General features: G+C 41.2%; 4 protein-coding genes across 4 annotated transcripts; 1 reads left to right on the forward strand and 3 right to left on the reverse strand.

The window, feature by feature from the left end:
- Positions 1-111: 111 nt before the first annotated feature.
- On the reverse strand, positions 112-2,862 carry LOC136772734 (TWiK family of potassium channels protein 7-like). The gene is made up of 7 exons (XM_066725861.1): positions 2,527-2,862; positions 1,593-1,724; positions 1,326-1,515; positions 1,016-1,228; positions 754-903; positions 465-666; positions 112-386 (listed from the first exon to the last, which is right to left on the reverse strand). Exons 1-7 carry the CDS (start codon positions 2,860-2,862, stop codon positions 203-205), a joined length of 1,407 nt encoding a protein of 468 aa, XP_066581958.1. The 3' UTR covers positions 112-202.
- A 93-nt stretch (positions 2,863-2,955) lies between these two features.
- LOC136772459 (TIP41-like protein) lies at positions 2,956-4,788 on the forward strand. The gene is made up of 6 exons (XM_066725471.1): positions 2,956-3,230; positions 3,406-3,584; positions 3,656-3,835; positions 3,898-4,120; positions 4,186-4,344; positions 4,407-4,788. Exons 2-6 carry the CDS (start codon positions 3,406-3,408, stop codon positions 4,647-4,649), a joined length of 984 nt encoding a protein of 327 aa, XP_066581568.1. The 5' UTR covers positions 2,956-3,230; the 3' UTR covers positions 4,650-4,788.
- Positions 4,789-4,804: 16 nt separating this feature from the next.
- Positions 4,805-6,828, reverse strand: LOC136772460 (uncharacterized). Its single transcript, XM_066725472.1, has 5 exons — positions 5,891-6,828; positions 5,708-5,797; positions 5,465-5,647; positions 5,182-5,405; positions 4,805-5,117 (listed from the first exon to the last, which is right to left on the reverse strand). The coding sequence occupies exons 1-5, from the start codon at positions 5,952-5,954 to the stop codon at positions 4,845-4,847; spliced, it is 834 nt and encodes a 277-aa protein (XP_066581569.1). The 5' UTR covers positions 5,955-6,828; the 3' UTR covers positions 4,805-4,844.
- Positions 6,829-9,739: 2,911 nt separating this feature from the next.
- Positions 9,740-17,674, reverse strand: LOC136773058 (protein sprouty-like). Its single transcript, XM_066726418.1, has 2 exons — positions 16,358-17,674; positions 9,740-14,465 (listed from the first exon to the last, which is right to left on the reverse strand). The coding sequence occupies exons 1-2, from the start codon at positions 16,401-16,403 to the stop codon at positions 12,658-12,660; spliced, it is 1,854 nt and encodes a 617-aa protein (XP_066582515.1). The 5' UTR covers positions 16,404-17,674; the 3' UTR covers positions 9,740-12,657.
- Positions 17,675-17,892: the final 218 nt, after the last annotated feature.

Genomic DNA, 17,892 nt, shown 5'->3' on the forward strand with positions numbered 1-17,892 from the left:
TATAATATATAGTAGTAAGTATCGATATATTCTTACGACTCGTCAACTCATCGATAAACAAATAAACTATTATAACAGTTTTTATCGACAAATAAGCGCAAAAGATGTTCGAAAAACTTTGGCGGTTTATTATCAATAAAAAAAGTAAATACATAATGAATAAACGTGTTATATATATGTATCTTTGATTGCGTAGTTATTTCTAGACACTGGATTCGTAGACGACTATTTGAACAATTGGTTTTTTAGGAGGAGGTGCTGTAGCGGAATTGGCGATGTCCCTAAGAACAGCCTCCACAGCTTCTTCCCATTCTTCATCTTTGGAGTCCCCATGTCCCGAGCCGGACCATTTTAAGCGCGGCATCGATATCACAGTCAATACTTTTCTAAAAATAGAGAAAAGTTCGGAACAGCTGCTTATGGGAAGGTTGAAGTGTGCAGAGGAACTGGAATAATCTCGTCACCTGAGATCAGTTTGGAAAGCAGACATATCACCACCAGCCTGTTCACCGAGTTTCCGGATGGTCTCGGCGAGGGGTCCGCTTAAGGCCTGAAGCCTTCGCCAGGATTGAGCGTACTGTCTCCGGACCAGCTCTATTATGGTGCCCGTCAAGGCCAGTCCAACCAGGATGTACATGGTGCACAGCAACGTATACTTGGGCTTCTCTGCATAGAAGCGACCGAATCCACTACTGCATCAGAAACTGACGCCCGTTACGCCATAGAGGAAAATAAAGGAAAATCGGTACTCACTTGGCACAAGATCACCAAAACCGATCGTGGTCATCGTTACAAAACAGAAGTAGAAGCCTTCAAAGAAGTCCCAGTCGTCTTCCCAAAGCATGAACATTCCGGCTCCGCAGGCGAGATATAAAAATAGAAGCGCTATAGCCGCGAAAGCCCCTGCGTCGTTGACGAGACGTTTACGGGGAAGTGCGTAAGATTAATTAGCCTTTCATTAATCGTTGAATGTGGAGTGAAATTGATATGGAAAAGGGTATATAAGAGGATTTACCCAATGATCTTCGACCAGCTAGATTGGTAGGTAGCGCGAGCTTTGATGAGACTGGTAATTTTGACTTAAGGATCAAAGCTATTTGAACCACAGCCTCGGCGAAGAGCTTACCCCAGTCGGCTATAACTATGAGGGTCAGAGGGATCCCCACTATTGCAAAGAGAATGCAAAATATTCTTCCCAGATTGGTTGATGGCACCACGTTTCCATATCCTGCAAAGATTCATTTTACACCTTTATTTTAAATGCTATATTTTCTTTCTTTTTTTTTTTTTCTTATATTAGACAATAGTATTATTTAAATATATACCTATTGTAGTTAGGACCGTACTGGCGAAAAAGACAGCTTGTAGAACGCTCCATCGTTCGGTGGAGATCGCTGGTAGACTCTTCGCTCCTCGATTTTCCAGGTCCGTAAGTTCGCCAATTAGAGTGACCAGAAGACCTGCCTGAGCTGCTTCCTGTACCGATTCCTCGTAATTGCGAAGTTCCACGCTCACCTTCCAAATGATTTATTATTATTATTATTAATCGTGCTCTATTCTAGTGGCAACGAAATTATACAAGGTTCACCCACCAAGGTTTCTAAGTTGGAGACATCGGTATTGTTAGAAATAGATTGGATGAAGTGACTTCTCTGGATTCTTATAGTGTTGCGGAGTCCCTCCAGTTTGGAGAGCTCAGCCGGAAGCTCTATATGTCTGAATACCTACACAAATCGTTAATAAATGATTGCGGAATTTTCGAGGAGCTGGTAACCGCAGGCTTTGGACAAACTGATGAATCAGATTCGCTAAATTAAGTTGAATTTGATTTATCAGTGGCAGATTGTTTTGAGAGTATCCAGATACTATAAGTAAACGATATTTTCCAGTAGGGAATATAAATTGCTGAGCCTAATACATTTGTAATTTTCTCGCTCGAAACAATAATCGACAAGATTTAAAGAATTGAATAAGTCCATTGAAATCATGTATTTTAATAGAAATTCGTTCATTCTACCTTTCTACTTTAGGCTTTTAATATACATGTCAAACAATCCTTGATGTTTAATTTGATCTCGTGGAAAGCCAAAGTCATACATCCCCCCGATAATCATCAATCTTATACATCAAGCATCTGTTTACAGTGTCCGCAACTTCATTTTTACAAATTTGTTTGAAACAGCTTTCCGCCTCGTACTTTTCAATATTACAATATCCATAAAAACCGATGAATTTATTTTCTTAATAAATGGTCGATCTTGTATTATTTATTTATGCAAAAATCATGTAAAACTAACAAAAACTCTTGGCGCGAGTGGTGACCTTAAGGCCATTACTAAAAATAGTTCCTATCGCTCAGCATTATTCCCAATTGTTTATAGCTTAGATAAATATTGATGTTAAATTTATGATCTATGCAACCGGTAATAAAAAAACAGCATGATTTTCTGATCGATTCCCGGAAAATGAATAATATATATAATAAAGTTAGATTGTGTCAGAACGAGTAGAATTTATTTAACTTACTAAACCACCTATCGCTGTGTACAACATTAGTGTAACCAACAGCCCAACGTGGCCGGCGATAGATTTTAATTTATGGACTGTATTTTCTTTTAGAAATTGTCTCCTTTCTTCTGATTTATCCTTTGCAATGGTTTCGCAATCTTTAAATCTTCCATTACAACGATCATTAACCACAGTGGTATTCACTTTCTTATCGGCCGTCATTTTTGATGAAAAAAACTTAGTACGTTGCAAACCCCGCAAAGATCCGCGGAAGACTAAATTTATTATTCGATCTTGTTTCATCTTTATCTCTGATTTTGAATTCTTCTCCCGCCACTCCCCACCATTTCGCATCGACCAATCTATGGCTCGCGACCAACTTTGCTCCAAACAAAATTTACGGAAATTCGTTTTGGCTAGTTTTATTTACTTCAATCAAATTTTCTCCCTTTTCCTTTTTGGAATAATGCTACATGTATATGTTGTTCTTTTTTAAATTAATTTAAACGTATATAATACTGCAATAATTTTTTAACTTTCATCTTATCGATTCATTATGATTAGAAGTCGAACTTCTCGTTATTCGAGAGTATCGATCAGTGTCCAAAAAAGTTCTAAAAAATTCATTGAAGCTTAAAAAGAAGTAACTGAATTTTTGCTTTCGCAATGCTTTTAATAAGCTTCTATTCTCCGTGATATTAAAAAAAGAGGTTTTTATAAAAGTAAGCTCGTTTTGGTATTATAATTTATTTACATATATAAATATGTATAGGTTATGTTTCGCTCAGTTAATTTACTTTCGACTTCAATTTGTTTATTACTTGATATAATATTTAGACAATAGCTATTTCTTAGGATATGAAGTATTTGTTTATTTTACCAAACTATTTTTTATAGATGACCACTATTAAAGTTCAGGGTGGAATTGACATTTTACGGCTTCCTGTTAATGAGGAGGAACATATTTTTCCACCTTGGTACGTAAAGTATACACAGTCCCATATACTTCATTCAAAATGTTCTAAGAATGAAAATGGCTGTGATGATACCGATCAAGATGCATGCCAATTTTGTGTGTAAGTTATAAATTCAATCAGTATTTTACCTAAAGCATTATCCCAATAATAAAAACAGAGTTATCTACCAGTTATAGCAAAACTCTGGACTTGCCACACATGCCAGATATGGTATTCCCTAATAACATTTTGATGCTGAAACACAAAAATGGAGCAACTATTGAATTTAATGCACTAGATGCTTTGAAACGGGTTTCAAATGGCAGAATAAATATACAGTTAGCTTGTGCAGAGGCTTGGAAAGAAGCTAGGTAAAAAAACACTTTTTGCTTTTAATTCTTATATGTACTAGCTTATATTTTCTCCACAACAGATTAGAGAGCAAGGAATATTTAGAAGAAAAGGTGAGACCATTCGATTGGACATTTACAACTGATTACACAGGTACCATAACAGGGTTTATGATAGAAGAGACCACTGAAAAAATTAATTTAGAGAAGCTTAAGCAAAAGGAAAAAATAAAATTTTATCATGATTTAACATTATTTGAAGATGAGCTGCATGATAATGGCATAGCTGTTATGTCAGTCAAAATTGTAAGTATTAATGGCATAAGTAGTTGTTCTACAAATTTTTAACATATTCTATATTTATTTTAAAGAGGGTGATGCCCAGCAGTTTCTTTTTACTTTTAAGATATTTTCTAAGAATAGATAATGTTATGCTAAGAATACATGACACTCGACTTTATTACGAATTTGGTCAGGACTATTTATTGCGTGAATTCACATCACGAGAAGCTCAAGTCAAAGATCTTCATGTGAGTTTTACATGTTTTATAATTAAAGGATAATTCTTTTTATACATTACATTGTTATTTAGGTTCCACCTGTACTCTTTGTTGAACCAAGTGAAATTGCACCACATTTACCTTTGACAGGATGCTACTGCCATAAACTAATAATATTACCTAAAGATGCAGATAAACTAAGTGATAAAGTTGAAAGTGAAACTTTATCCACAGCAGAAAAGACATCATGTATTAAAGATAAATTGAGTATAGATGAAAATGACCCGACTACCACATCTAGTATTAATTCTAATGCTGGTGTATCAGAAAAATGAGTCACATAAAATGTTGAAATGGCAAATGGCACAACAAAGCATCTATTTACAATATAGCTGTATATGGAAAATTATCTAAAAATTGTAAATTCCAATAGAGGAAAATTATTTTTGAATTAATTGCAAGACATTTTTTTGAAGTATATTTTGATTCCTTTTTTAATAAATACTTTTTAAAAAAAACCATAACTTATTTCATTTGTGCCTACGATATCTGGCAGGTAATACTTTGTGCGCATTGTACAGAAATTTCTTATTATATTCATGTTCACTTATAATAGAAGCTTCGAGTGCAAAAATAACTAGTGTTCCTATATCTGCATCTTCTATGGTAAAGTCTTCTATTGGTTTGTCTATCACTTCATATTCCAGATTACATTTTCCTTTTACCTCAATATAATCAAGAAGTTCCAAAGGTTTTCCTAATAAACCACTTCTAGTTTGAGAATGCCAAAGTGATTCTACATACTAAATGGAAATAAAGTTATTAGAATACAGTAAAATTAAATAATAATTCATTTTTTTAACTTACAGCCATGAATCTTTTTGTAGTGTTCTCACGATAAGTAAGAACTGGAGCTTTCAAAGGTGTTTCACTTGGCCAGGTCATTTTTGCACATTCTCTCAGATGCTCAATTGTTGGAGGAGTAAGAGCTATATGTCTCAAGTTTTCTTCGATTACCTCTCTTTGAGTCATAGTTTTAGTGTAATAATCTTTTCTCAGAATAACTGGTACTGCACCAGTACCATCATCAACTAACAACGTTTTATTAATTAGAATATAATTTTTAATGGTGCTAAGTAGATTGGCTTACTTTCAAATTCAAGAATGTTTGGTTTTGAATCATTTAATTTAGTAATACATCCAATAACAGTTACAGTTCCTATCTTTACATTTGGCATTTTCCAGGCATGGAATCTTATAAATTCATCATCCTTGTATGGTTGAAAATGAAGAAGCTCATTAATGAAAAATACATTACATATTGTAATAGTATCTAAAACATATTAAAGCTTAATGTAGCTTAAGAGACAAAATGTAACAAAGATAACTATACCATCCATTTCGTTGTTACAAAAAGCTGTCACCTCTTCTTTGTCACTTGACTGAAATTCATCTATCTCCTTTGCCTTTAACGGATCATTTACTGTAATGTTTTAATAAATATTAATTTGTACGAAAACGTATAAATTATACAATTATACTTAAAATATAATAAATTTGCAAATGGTTTTTGTACCAGAAAGTTTGTCATTGTTCATATTTGAAGGTCCTGTTTCACTGCTTTCGTTTGTTGTATCCATTGTTCCTTATAAATAATTGCATGAAATTGTTTATGAGCACTAGATTGCACTAGATAGGTTTTCGTAAATGAAAGATTATCCTAAATTAGAATTGACGAAATCCATTCAAATGATATAGAAAGATGGCATGATAGGTTAAAACGCATGCTGTATTCGATTGGCGCCATAATTCTAAAAATCTTATGTTTCGGTTCAAGATAGAGGGCAGCACATTAGACAAAATGCCGTGGGGAACTGGGGACTGGGGGTAGTGGCGGTGGTAGGGGTAAGGCCTACACAGTACACACGGTAGCCACCACAAAATTTGATCTCGTTGTATTTTGTTTTGGGACCGTTTGGGACCAGCTGGCCAGGATACTTGATGGACCGAATAACGAATAAAAGACTATAAATTTCTACAATTGTAATCCCTTCAAATTTAAATCTAGCATGTCTCCCACGAGCTTAATTAAGAAAATTAAGATTTTTCTTTTGTTAAAGGTAAAATTTAAAAAAAAAATGCTGGATTTAAATGGTTTAAACCGTACTCAACTAACCTGCACGTAAAGGTATTATTTTTTATTTTCTTGTAAAGATATGTGTTTAATTAAGATACTTTGTTCGTTATTCAAGTATGTGAAAATATATATATATAAGAGATGGATCGATGTATAACAATAGAGATTATTATAGGTTATGAGAAAGGATTAGGACCCTATGGCATTTGGAAGAAAATGCATTCGTCGCGGGCTTATCGCTGGAAAGCGAAAGAGTTTCACTACAGTGAGGCAGACTAACGTAAGTTGAGTCGGGCCCTGAGCATTGTTCCCTTGTCCTGCCTGACCTTGGGAAGGTCACGTCTGTTACACGCACCTCACATTCCTCGAATCTCCCGCGTACCGTTCTTCGTATAAGCTGTTACGCACGCGAGGAATATGAAATGTAAAAATCGGCGTTTTATTAAAAGTCAACAAATCTATCTAAGTTGTATTGTAACACGAACAGAGAAGGCTGATGAGAGACAAGTGCCTCAATTTAAATGAAGCTAAAAGTTTGTTCAGTACTATAAGAAAATAATGATAGAAAACAAGGCCTATAGGAAAAGAGTAGAATTCCTAATATAACGAGGAGTATATGTTTGAAGCCTCTTGAAAGAAACACGAAGAAGTGATTTAATTGTCTCCTATCCTCTATTAGAATATGAAGAGGAGAGCTCGTTTCGGCATTTTTTTCTTAATCATTTATAGGTAAGTCTGTTACAAAAACAAAAGATTAAAGAGATTCTGACAATTTGCGGAAATAATGTTTACATATGTTGATAGTAAGCGAATTTTCATTAGTGCAGGACATATTCTGGCATTGGACAAGGATTCTCTGGGTGATGGTGGTGTATTTGTAGAAGAAGCCAGGAGTGCAAAAACTGCGATGAACTCTGTGAACGAGGAGCGACGATAGGGAAGGTGGTGTGGAGGGGTAAGAGGAGGGAGGGAGAGAGAGAGAGAGAGAGAGAGAGAGAGAGAGAGAGAGAGAGAGAGAGAGAGAAGAAGGAAAAGTAGAAGGGACGGCTGACGGCGACAGCGGACTCTCTTGTGTAGGCTATGCAGCCTCTTTCCCCGCGTGAGGCCGTCCGCTAACAGAGTGTGCGTAGGCGTTTCCGGCCGGTCGAGACACGGGACTATTCGCTTTGGAGAGGGAAGCCGAGAGAGGGATTGACCGAGGAGGATGAAGAGAGACAGTCGCTCGCAGCGAGAGAGACGGAGAGACAGAGTGAAAAGCAAGCAGGAGGAAAAACAGATGAGAAGGAGAGGAGATAAAAAGCAGCGAGCGTTTGCAAAAAGGACAAAGAGAGGGAAAGAGAGAGAGACTGAGCCAGCTGGTCGAAGAGAGACGGAATGGATCAAATACGAGAAAGAAGAACGAATTCATTGGGAAAAGACGTGTAAAACATGGATGAAATTAGAAAAGTTGGTTAGAATGAGAGAGCAGACTGTGGATGAGACAGAGACAGAGACAGAGACATAGAGAGAGAGAGAGAGAGAGAGAGGGTCGGTCGGAAGCAGTTACTCGTGCGATGCAACGAAAATATCAGGCGTCCGTTTCGCAATCGGCCTACTAGCGTTTGCAGAGTTTAATATAGAACGCTCGCACGCCCTGTCGCGAAAACATCACGCCAACGACGTGCTTTCTCGTAGCAAAATATCCCGTTCCCCGCCATTTCGACGTTCGTACCCGCGCCACGACACCCTCGCGCGGTCAATTTCTCTACGAATAGATCGTGGCTTGGAGCATGCACGAGCAAACCTAACCATAATAATGTACGATGGATAATATCCCAGCCAGCCTAATATTGCTCCGTTTTAACCTTACCATCCATGCAGTTTTCCAGCCTTCCCTCGGCAGGAAAGGAAAGAACCAACGGAGCAACGCTATTGGCTGGCCCGATCGGAAATGACCAATAGCAGGCCTCCGTCGCGTCGATTTCTGTCGAGTGGCTCGCTCGAGCTGGCAGATCAGCAGATGCAGCAGCTAGCAGCTCCCCCTGCACAGAAACCTGGCGTCTTCACCGATCATTCCTCCCGAATGCTCAGCGATCATCTGCCAGCCGAGAAACACTGGCCACTCGGTGATTTAATTGGCCAATATTTTGCCAATTTTCAATGAATAAGCGTATTGAATCGATAGGCAGCATCGTTCTCCCGTTGGTCGTGTTTTTATTTGATCTGTCGTTGGAAGGGATAATTATTATTCCGGGAAAGAGAGAGAGAGAGAGAGAGATAGGGAGAGGAGCGATGGGAGAGGGGAAAGAAGAGTAAAGGGATCGTATGAGCCGTGGCGTTCGGAGGAGCTGGCTGGTGGGACAACTTCCGGTCACGTGACACCACTGGACCAGCCGGCCACTTTGCTCTCTTCTTATTTTCGGCTCGTCGCGTCCCCGCACATCCCCACAACGCTTCTATCTCCCGTGATTATCGTACCGCGTCAGAAATTGGTCACGAACGAACGGATAGCGTTCGGACAAGCCCCTTTTACCAAAAGATCCAGCGGCATTTTTTAATCGAGATTCATATCTTCCTCTACACACTATGCGCAGATCGTTTTGTCCATAAAAAGAATGCACGATTTTCTCCTGCACTTGCCACTTTATCCTAGGAAAAAAATCCTTTCGTAAACTGTCACATTGATCTGCTTTTCTTGAACGTCTCCTGCTATTTAAAATATCAGCAAAATCGCCAGCCAGCTGAGCTATATACCTATATCGTTTTGGCAAAATGCTAGAATGCGTTTCCTGTTATTGACTCGAAAAACAAATCTCATTAATGATTCTCTCGAACGTCTCAATGAGTTTCATGAATGCCTCATATCCCGCTAGATTTAATTCGAACGATTCATGACAGTAAATCTCGGTACATCCTGCACTTCCACGCTGGACTTATACATCAGGCAGAGCTAATGGAATTTACAGATGGTCGTCGGCGTCCAGCTATTGTAGAATCAGATAATTGAATATCCGTTTATACGCGCGGAGTCACAGATGAGGAAGTAACGAGGCAACAGGATGTCTCTATCTAACTAACGCCATATTGCTGCTATGGACGGTATAAATGGCTTCTTTAAAAAAACTTTAATCTCTTTTTATCACCGACCACAACGACGATAAGTAATGAAAAAATCAAATAGTTATTATTATTATTTAAACTTTTACGACTTATTCATGCGATGTGAAATGTGTCTTTCCTCATTATAATCTATATCAATTTTGAAACTAGGAATGTATGTAGAAAGAAGTACAACGTGCGTATCTTGATAGAAGGATAATATTATTGTTAATATTTGGCTGTTAATGTACAAATAGACGAATATGTATATACGTATGTATGATTTGTTTATATATATATATATCCATTATATCTAATATATTTATTATATATGTATAATATATATAATAAATATATATATTTATATATATATATGCGTGTATGTATATATTTACAAGACATATACAGAGTTTATAGGCTTAAAGTTAATGAAAACTTCGTTTTCTTTCGCTTGGCGAGTCACACGCACGCACGCACGCACGCACGCACACGCACATCGCACATACAATTACGAATTTTTACGGACCCAATTGATCTTTTTCGTGTACCCCCTCCCCCCTCCCATCCCACGCTAGAGAAATTTTCTCCTTGTTGTCCCGACGAAAAAACGCGTTTATAAATTTTTGTTGCTTCTCACCGCTCGCGCTGGCAAGATTGATAAAATAACAGTTTTCGCTCAACGAAATAGAGACGCTGAAATACATCATAATACAATAAGAGTCGATTTGATAAGATTTGGTTTAGGATAGCTTAGTAATCAGTATATCGCACGTAACAGGAAGCTACCAGTGAGGAAGCGGTCATTTTTCCTTCATGAGCTGCTGAAAGTCTCTCCTTCGTGGAGAAGGCGAGCGATTTCCGGTCGGAGGTATTCTCCGCAGTATCCTGTAACCTCGTGCCCTCACTCAGAAATGTTCATCCCTGTTACGTACGCAACCGCGTTACGTAGTTAAAAAATGAATTCGTATCGAGATAGGAGCTATTCCAGAACACAGTAGGTCAGTGAAGCCAGAAAGTTGAGTAGAATTGTGCACTTCGCGTTACCATTATTCCCATAATAATAATAATAATTTAAGGAGAATCGTACGGAGTGGATAGATAATAATGACAAGCATAAAATGGCAAAATAGCCGACTGGAAATAAGCGTTCGGTCACTTACTTTAGAGAATCTCGCATTTCGGGCTTCATGTCGAATTTTTAACCAATGGAATTCTCTGTTTCTCAAGCGGGTCCCTTCTCGTTGGGCCAACCGAAGAACTACCGGTTGACGCGCGTGTTCTCCGTACCGTTCATAGAAAAAACGTTAAGCGCTCGCACGACTAGATAATACTGGAGAAGAAATTATAAAATTGAGGACGCTCTATGTTTTCAAAACTTTCCAGGCTATAACATTTCTTTCCTGCCTTCTCCTTCTCTTTCTCGGATACGCACTCATTTCTCCCCTTCTCTCTCTCTCTCTTTTACTCCCTTGCACGCTCTCTCACGCAACTCACTTATGCGCACGCATACTCGCGCAATATTCTACTTCAAAGACGCACACGCAGGCGTAAAGGTATGCACAGAGCTTTTTTTTTCTCCAGCGTTCGCTTAACTGCTGATTGATTGCATATGGAAAACTGCGGTCTTGTACGAACAGGAAGGTAGGTAGTATCTTGCTACAGTAAGTCCTAATAATTTTTAAGGTTTCGGGGCGACAATGATCTTCGAAACAAAAGAATGTGAACTACGATTGGAATAAAATTGTAAAATACTAGAGAAATTGTATCTTCCGGTCGAAGATCACGTTCCCGCCTTCCTCCCTTAATGTACTGAGTCCCGCTGTTGACTAGTACACGGCCGAAAAAGGGGACGTTTAGACGAGCCCTGCGTTAATCGTAAATGCGAGTTCCATTCGCACATCGCAGATCGCTGCTCGATTATAATTGCGTGTTCCATCGTGAGATCGGAGGCGAGGAACGTTGCTGAATCTCGAATACTACAAAATCCACTTAGGCAATATGTTACACATAACCATACATATATTATTTCGATTGTTAAAACGAGATTCAAGGCACAGGAAACTCTAAGATTTTACTACAATTGAAGGAATTACAGAGTTTGATGTAGCTTTGAATTATTATCGTACAGTATTACCAAAGACGGAGAAACGATTTAATGAAACGAACATTTTTCTGCTGAGCGATCTGCAGCAGCTTCTTATTTATCAGACCTATTAATTTCTCCATCTTTAATAATTTTTCGTTTTAAACCTCTCTAGATTCTTTCTGTATTTCTTATAAATCAACGTCACGACGGTGTTTGGTCGATTTCAACATCCTAACACGTTTCTCGCCTCCGAAATTCTACCTCTCTACTTGCGATACATCCGCGAATAAATTAACCGTAAAAAAGTTTGTTTCATTTATACAAACGTAATATACAATATCTATCTATATATGTATAAGTTCCGAGATTAATCCTGGTAAATCCGAAAAATTTAAAAGGAGCAGGAGGAATTTTAAGAAAAGAAAAAAAAATATGAAGAACTCTTTATTTCATTTCAATCATCTCAAGGTTTTTTACGAGCGAGCCGATTGCTCGACTGATCAAAAGCCTTAAATCAAAGAATTTTTAATCCCCGGTAAGTCTTAAATTAAGGGTTGGCAAAACTAAACAAAATTTAGCAGTGTCTCTTAATAACCCTTTTTCCCCTTAAATTTTTCCTGTTGATTAGGATTAATCTCGGTTTGGGTACATACACATATATAATATACATGAATGTTTACTCTGTGTTTGTGCGGACACTATTCGCATCCAGAGTACGTACAGAAGAAAACTGGATATGCGTAAGTGGTATGTCTGCGAGCACGCACCGCGGGTGCACGAAAAAGACCTTTAAGCGTACCTCGAAATGCGCATAGAAGTATATATATATGTATATATATATATATAGCAATAATAAATAAGCACTCGCGCGACTTCGGACGTTTCTTTCTCAAACTGGCTGTTCGTCAAAAATCGATATCGTTTCACGACTAAATGCAATTCTTGTACTTGATGCGATGCACTTTGCTCCTATTTGAGAATCAAAAGACCTCGGAGTAGTTCGTTAACGGGCACTAACGATCACTGGAAGCGCAAGCTCTGCTCAGAGCTCGGGTGTTACGGGATCGAGGAGTCTCTTCTCGGGATCCCTGGAGTCCCGGATGTCCGCTTGGTTCGGATGGTGCCTGGACGAGGCGGATCCGGGATTGCAGCGGCATCCCTGAGCCGCGTATCTGGCATAACAGGTCTCGCAGAGAGCGACGCATCCCTTGAAGGGCCAATAGCAGAGGAGGCAGGGTAGAACGAGAGCGAGGGCGCTTAGACAAGCCCACCTCGTTGCCTTTTTGTTACCGGTGCAACTGCAGGGCTCGTCGGCACAGCTACCCGCAGCTTCTCCGTCGACTCCTCCTCCTCCGCTACTTCCGTCCCCGCAATGATAGAAGAGACCCTTGACGCAGCAGAGGCACGATGCGTAATCGAGTACCGTCTCCGCCGAGCAGAAGCAAGTGTTGTTGCACAGCCATTTGCTCGGTAAAGGCGGAGGTTCCCTGCAAGATTCGCACCGGCATCTGCCGCAAAAATCGCACATGATCGAGAGGCCGGCAGGGTCGTAGGGCCTGGAACCAAGAGTGTTCGCGGGCTCCTTGGTAAAAGATACAGGTTGTTTCGTGACGGCCGTATTAGCGATGGCCCTGTTCGAGGTAACAGTCGTTGGAGATGGTAGCAAGATTGAATTGGAAGATCCAATGGGCCTGAATGTCTCGGTCCTTGCGTTGTTGTTGTGCCTCCTGTGAGTAGCAGCGAGATTGGACGAGGTGAGAAGGTCCTTGTGCCGGTGCCTCCTGTCGATCTTCAAGCAGTCGTTGCGTTTGGCATCAGTGCCGTTCAGTCTGCGTTCCTGGGCGCAGCAATGCTTGAACGGTGTCTCCACGTATTCGTTAACGATCCTCTCGCCGTCAGGTCTAGGAACGGTCAGGCTGACCTCGCCGACGGGGCTTCTCGGTGGCGATGAGAGATCCGTCGCGGTTCTTCCAACGTTGCTCACGGTCGTTTCGCTATTCTGCTGCCTCCTGATGGAAGGTCTGCTCCGGAAGGAGCTGGATAAGGAGGTTAGGGGCGCCGTGACCGGCGCCACTCGAGTGACGGTTGAGCCGCTACTTCTGCTCGTGGAGGTTAGAGTTGACGATGATGGTGGTGGCGGAGGAGGTGGTGGTGGTGGTGGTGGCATAGACGCGGGTATGCTAGTCATCTGGTTGAGGGGTAGACGCGGTGGAGGAAAGGGTCGATTGTGGTCGTGGACTCTCGGTGCTATTATAACAGCGTTCCTAGCGTCGAAAGAGCTGTCGTTAGCTATTGCAGCATTGTTGAGGTGGTCGTGGCGCGCGAAGGACGAGTGCCGTGAGAGCGGCGCAATCCCATTGGACTGAGACATGGGCCAACCTCTCAGTTCCAGACGGTCGCTCGGGCCACCGGGAGAATGATGATCCTCCTTCTTCTTCTCCTCCAGGTCCTCCTGGTGGCGGCGAGCTCTCGTAGATGGTGCTGGCCGGATCCTCGGTGAGAAGACTGCAGGGTGTGGCACGTTTGTTGCCGATGGTGGTAAGGGCGAACTCGAGGAACGATGGTCCGACCAAGTCGTGGGTCCTCGCTCGACGTTAGCCCATCGTCCCTCGGTGTCGCTCGAGTTCCCCGACGATCCAACCCTGAATTCCGAGCTTCCTGCCGATGATACTGCTGCTGTCCTTGGGGATGCGCTGGATGTCGACGGTGACGTCTCGCTTCTTGTCCGCACTGCCCAGCCCGCGCGAGGAGGTGCCGCCGCTCTCGACGAGGACGTTCCATTAGCGAGGATGCTCGAAAGTGCTCCGCGTCCGCTTCCTCGAGCCCTCGCAACACGCGCTTCATCCCCACCTGAAACAATAAAAAAATCCAAAGACTTAGTAAAGAATTTACAGTAGCTCATCTTGCAAAGTCTCGCTTATTCCCTCCCCCCGTAAGTTTCCTCCAAAAAGGCGCTTCATCCACTCGAAACTTTTGGAGGAGCAATTTTTCTATCTTCAAAGCCGGTGGGTGCGCGCGCGCACGCGACCCACGTAAGTCCGTCGGTTGTTCGTAGGAGGTGGAGGAGGAGAGACGGAAAGATTCCAATGTGGGCGAAGGCGAGTGGGCGCCGAACTCTCTGCAATGGGTTCTCTCTCGATCCAGTGGGCATATCAACCCACTCTCGGACGGGGAGCGCCCACATTTCCAAAGAGGAACCGAACCGACTCGCCTCTTTCAAAACTACCAACCTCTCCTCCTTGTATATCCAAACGACACAACTAAAAAACTTAATCTATGAATATATATATATATATATATATATATATATATATATATAAACATATCTGGATTGTTCTCCACTTTTTTTGTAATATGGAAAATTTAAAGACTTTATTGATCCCCCCTCCATGCAAGATCTAGTCGGTATTACTCCCCGTTTCATCTTTGAATTCTCACAATATTTCATGCTCAGTCGATCGATTATTTTCATGTCTAATCTATGTGGAACGTGCTAGAATAGCCCGAGGACCTAATGTTCTTGCTTATGGGCGAATTTCATCCATATGCGATATTTTAGGCACGCGTCTCCAAATACGGCGAGCAAAATCACCAATTTACGATTAAGATTTGAATTTTCTCCGTAATGAGAGAGATTTATGAGGAATTTTCGTGAGTGGATAGTCGGGCTGAAATTGAAATTCAGGAATTAAAGCTTTGATCAAGATGTCTTGAAAAGCGTAGGGAATAATTTGGTATTGTACACACATAAAGCTGTCCGTAAAAAAAATTCTTCTTGAAAATCACTTTCGGAGAGGTTCTTCCCACTCGCGGCGCCCACAAACCACCAAGGGACTTCGATCTTACGTGGTATCGTGACGGCGAACGAGTTTATAATACGTTTTCAAGCGAAGATAAATTCTCTTTAACGCGTAAATGTTTAAAAAGTGTACGGCGATGCCTTCCGAGAAATTTCCAATTCGCGTCAGAAATCGCAGGGAGTTTCTCGCTTTATCTTTCCTGAGGAGGGGAAAGAGTTTTGTTTTGGAATTCTTGCTCGTCGGTAGGAAAAATCACGCACCGATGAAAATTAGCACCACGTCAATTTTTTCTCCACGACGATTAAACATTTTATCATTTTGAGATTGAGCTAGCTTTGTTAAGTAATATACGCGTAGAGCAGCAAGCAGTGAAGTGTGTACGCAATTCCTTCGCACAGTCCTTGAAGGCTAAAAGTGACATGAAACGTAATTGCACGTGAGTTTCTAATATCAATTTATCCTAGTAAATGATCCGTAACGCCTTTAGAATTGAAATATTGAAAAAGAAACAAAAATCGAGTGGTTTCATCTATAATGGATCGAATTGATAATCTTGTACTAGTTTGAATTTGGCAAACGATTGTACAAGGCTTTGTTGCTGAATAATTTAATATAGCTAGTGGTCATGGTGAGAGTCGGAAGTAGCGTTGATAAGGATATAAAAGACCGGAAGTCTCTTTTATGGTAGACCGCGATGGCGATATTGGCCCGAGTAAACGATATACGCGTTAATTTGATATTGATCGATCGTATTTCACGTTTCTCCCATGCACACACTAAAATCAGTTTGCAGCAAGCAAATTAACAACTTAATATTATATCTATATTAACGACTTTATCGCTTTTAGAGTAGAAGAAGGATCAGATTTGTTAATTATTTTGCAGATTTATTGCAAAGAGTGTTTCTCAATAAATCAAAGTTTCAATGGAAGGAAAACTCACTTGTTTGTAATTTTTCCACGCTAAGTGTCAAACCATCAGAGAGCATGAATCGACGAAGAGAGAATTGCTGGGTAGAAGAGTGTAGCGAAGAAATTCCAATTGCAAGGAAGTTCCTAAGGCGCAGAGAGGGAGGAGGAGGAGGGGGAGGAGCAGAAGAAGAAGACGAAGGGCCGCAGTGTCAGTGATCCGACCGTCTCGGTTGCTCGGCCATGCTCGGCCGAACTGAACCGAAGTAAGCCGATGTTAGCCGACGCTACGGAACAACGATCAGCGATGTGTGTGGATGAATGGGCCAACTCGTGTTGGAACGAAATCGGCCTTGCTTCTACCTCGTGTCATCACCACCACAAATTCCACCGAACACTCTCAGTTTCCCCTTAAAAAACTCACTCTCTTTCTCTCTCTCTTGACTAATTCTCACCAAATCTCCCACCACTAACAACCACTTTGCCAATAAAAACAATTCACTTTTTTGCCCAACTAGAAATTCTTCAGCACGTTCTGCTTCTATTGATATGTAAAATAAAATAATTCTCAGCGATTCCTCGTAGCATGGATGTATCCTCTCGGAAATTCATTCATTCATCCATTCCCAACGATTCTCTCTCTCTCTCTCTCTTCTCTTCTCTATTCAGTATCCGCTCGTCAAAAGAATTTCCTTTCTTTGTCCGAGTATAACCGACGTTTTACATGATTTTCACAGGCCTCTTTTTCCTTTGGAGGAGCTTTTCGCTTCTGAGAATGGCGCACAATCTGGAATTTCTTCGAGTACGAGTCCCGAAGGAGAGAAAAGAGAAGAGGAGGAAGATTCGCAGAAGTATCCTATCCTGGGGTATATATCCGGCGCACACAGACAGTGGTAAGGTAGAAAGAGAGAGGGAGGCACAGAAAATAGTACGTTTATTGAGTGTGAACGTCCGAAAATCACCGGAGAGTGCCGATGCGAGCCGAGGAATTCCGTGCACGAACGATCAGGAATGAATGGGCCCCGATCGTCGTACGTAGAGCGGGCCCGGATATAACTCGCTAATAAACACAATTTCCCAGGAAAGTTTGCTACCGAGTCAGTACCAAGTCGGAATTGTATCGTCGAGTGTCGCATGGATTCCGTTAAAATGGCGGAAAGAGCGACAGGAGTGGCGAGCGAGTGGCTGCAATATGTTCACGTTGCAGGTCGATAAAATAAAGAGGCCGTTATTAAAGTAGTCTCGAGCGTGGAATCCGAAGCGGCACGAGCACTGGGCGAGGAACGGCGGAGACCGGAGTGTCCGGAAAGAGCCGAGAATACCCGAAGTTTATGCAGCAGCTGCTGGCTAACAACTGACAATGAGCAGACTGCGCGCGACTTTAGGCTTGCGAGAGGGGGTAGGTGAAGCGGGAGGGGAGGGAGAAGTCAGGGCGAGAGGGAAGGGGTAGTAGAGCCGCGGTTGGAGGGGAAGGGACAGATTCGCTGTAAAGTTCGTTCTCCGTCCTCTTCTCTCCTGGTAAGGGGGTTAGAGGGGTCGGGAAGGGGACGGAAGCGGGCAGAGGGGTGA

The sequence above is a fragment of the Prorops nasuta genome, unplaced genomic scaffold (genome assembly GCF_024137725.1).
Source record: "Prorops nasuta isolate Cenicafe-Biocafe unplaced genomic scaffold, Cenicafe_Pnas_1.2 PNAS00004, whole genome shotgun sequence".
NCBI lineage: Eukaryota > Metazoa > Arthropoda > Insecta > Hymenoptera > Bethylidae > Prorops > Prorops nasuta.

Excerpts from the sequence above, each read along its gene's own strand:
- LOC136772734 (XM_066725861.1), bottom strand. The coding sequence starts at position 2,862 with ATGCGAAATGGTGGGGAGTGGCGGGAGAAGAATTCAAAATCAGAGATA. Across the intron at positions 1,516-1,592 it reads TCTCCAACTTAGAAACCTTG|GTGAGCGTGGAACTTCGCAA; the intron begins GTGGGTGAACCT and ends ATCATTTGGAAG. Across the intron at positions 1,229-1,325 it reads TACGGTCCTAACTACAATAG|GATATGGAAACGTGGTGCCA; the intron begins GTATATATTTAA and ends GAATCTTTGCAG.
- LOC136772459 (XM_066725471.1), top strand. The coding sequence starts at position 3,406 with ATGACCACTATTAAAGTTCAGGGTGGAATTGACATTTTACGGCTTCCT. Across the intron at positions 3,585-3,655 it reads GATGCATGCCAATTTTGTGT|TTATAGCAAAACTCTGGACT; the intron begins GTAAGTTATAAA and ends GTTATCTACCAG. Across the intron at positions 3,836-3,897 it reads GAGGCTTGGAAAGAAGCTAG|ATTAGAGAGCAAGGAATATT; the intron begins GTAAAAAAACAC and ends TCTCCACAACAG.
- LOC136772460 (XM_066725472.1), bottom strand. The coding sequence starts at position 5,954 with ATGGATACAACAAACGAAAGCAGTGAAACAGGACCTTCAAATATGAAC. Across the intron at positions 5,648-5,707 it reads TTGTAACAACGAAATGGATG|ATACTATTACAATATGTAAT; the intron begins GTATAGTTATCT and ends AATATGTTTTAG. Across the intron at positions 5,118-5,181 it reads CTACAAAAAGATTCATGGCT|TATGTAGAATCACTTTGGCA; the intron begins GTAAGTTAAAAA and ends ATTTCCATTTAG.
- LOC136773058 (XM_066726418.1), bottom strand. The coding sequence starts at position 16,403 with ATGCTCTCTGATGGTTTGACACTTAGCGTGGAAAAATTACAAACAA. Across the intron at positions 14,466-16,357 it reads CGTGGAAAAATTACAAACAA|GTGGGGATGAAGCGCGTGTT; the intron begins GTGAGTTTTCCT and ends TTATTGTTTCAG.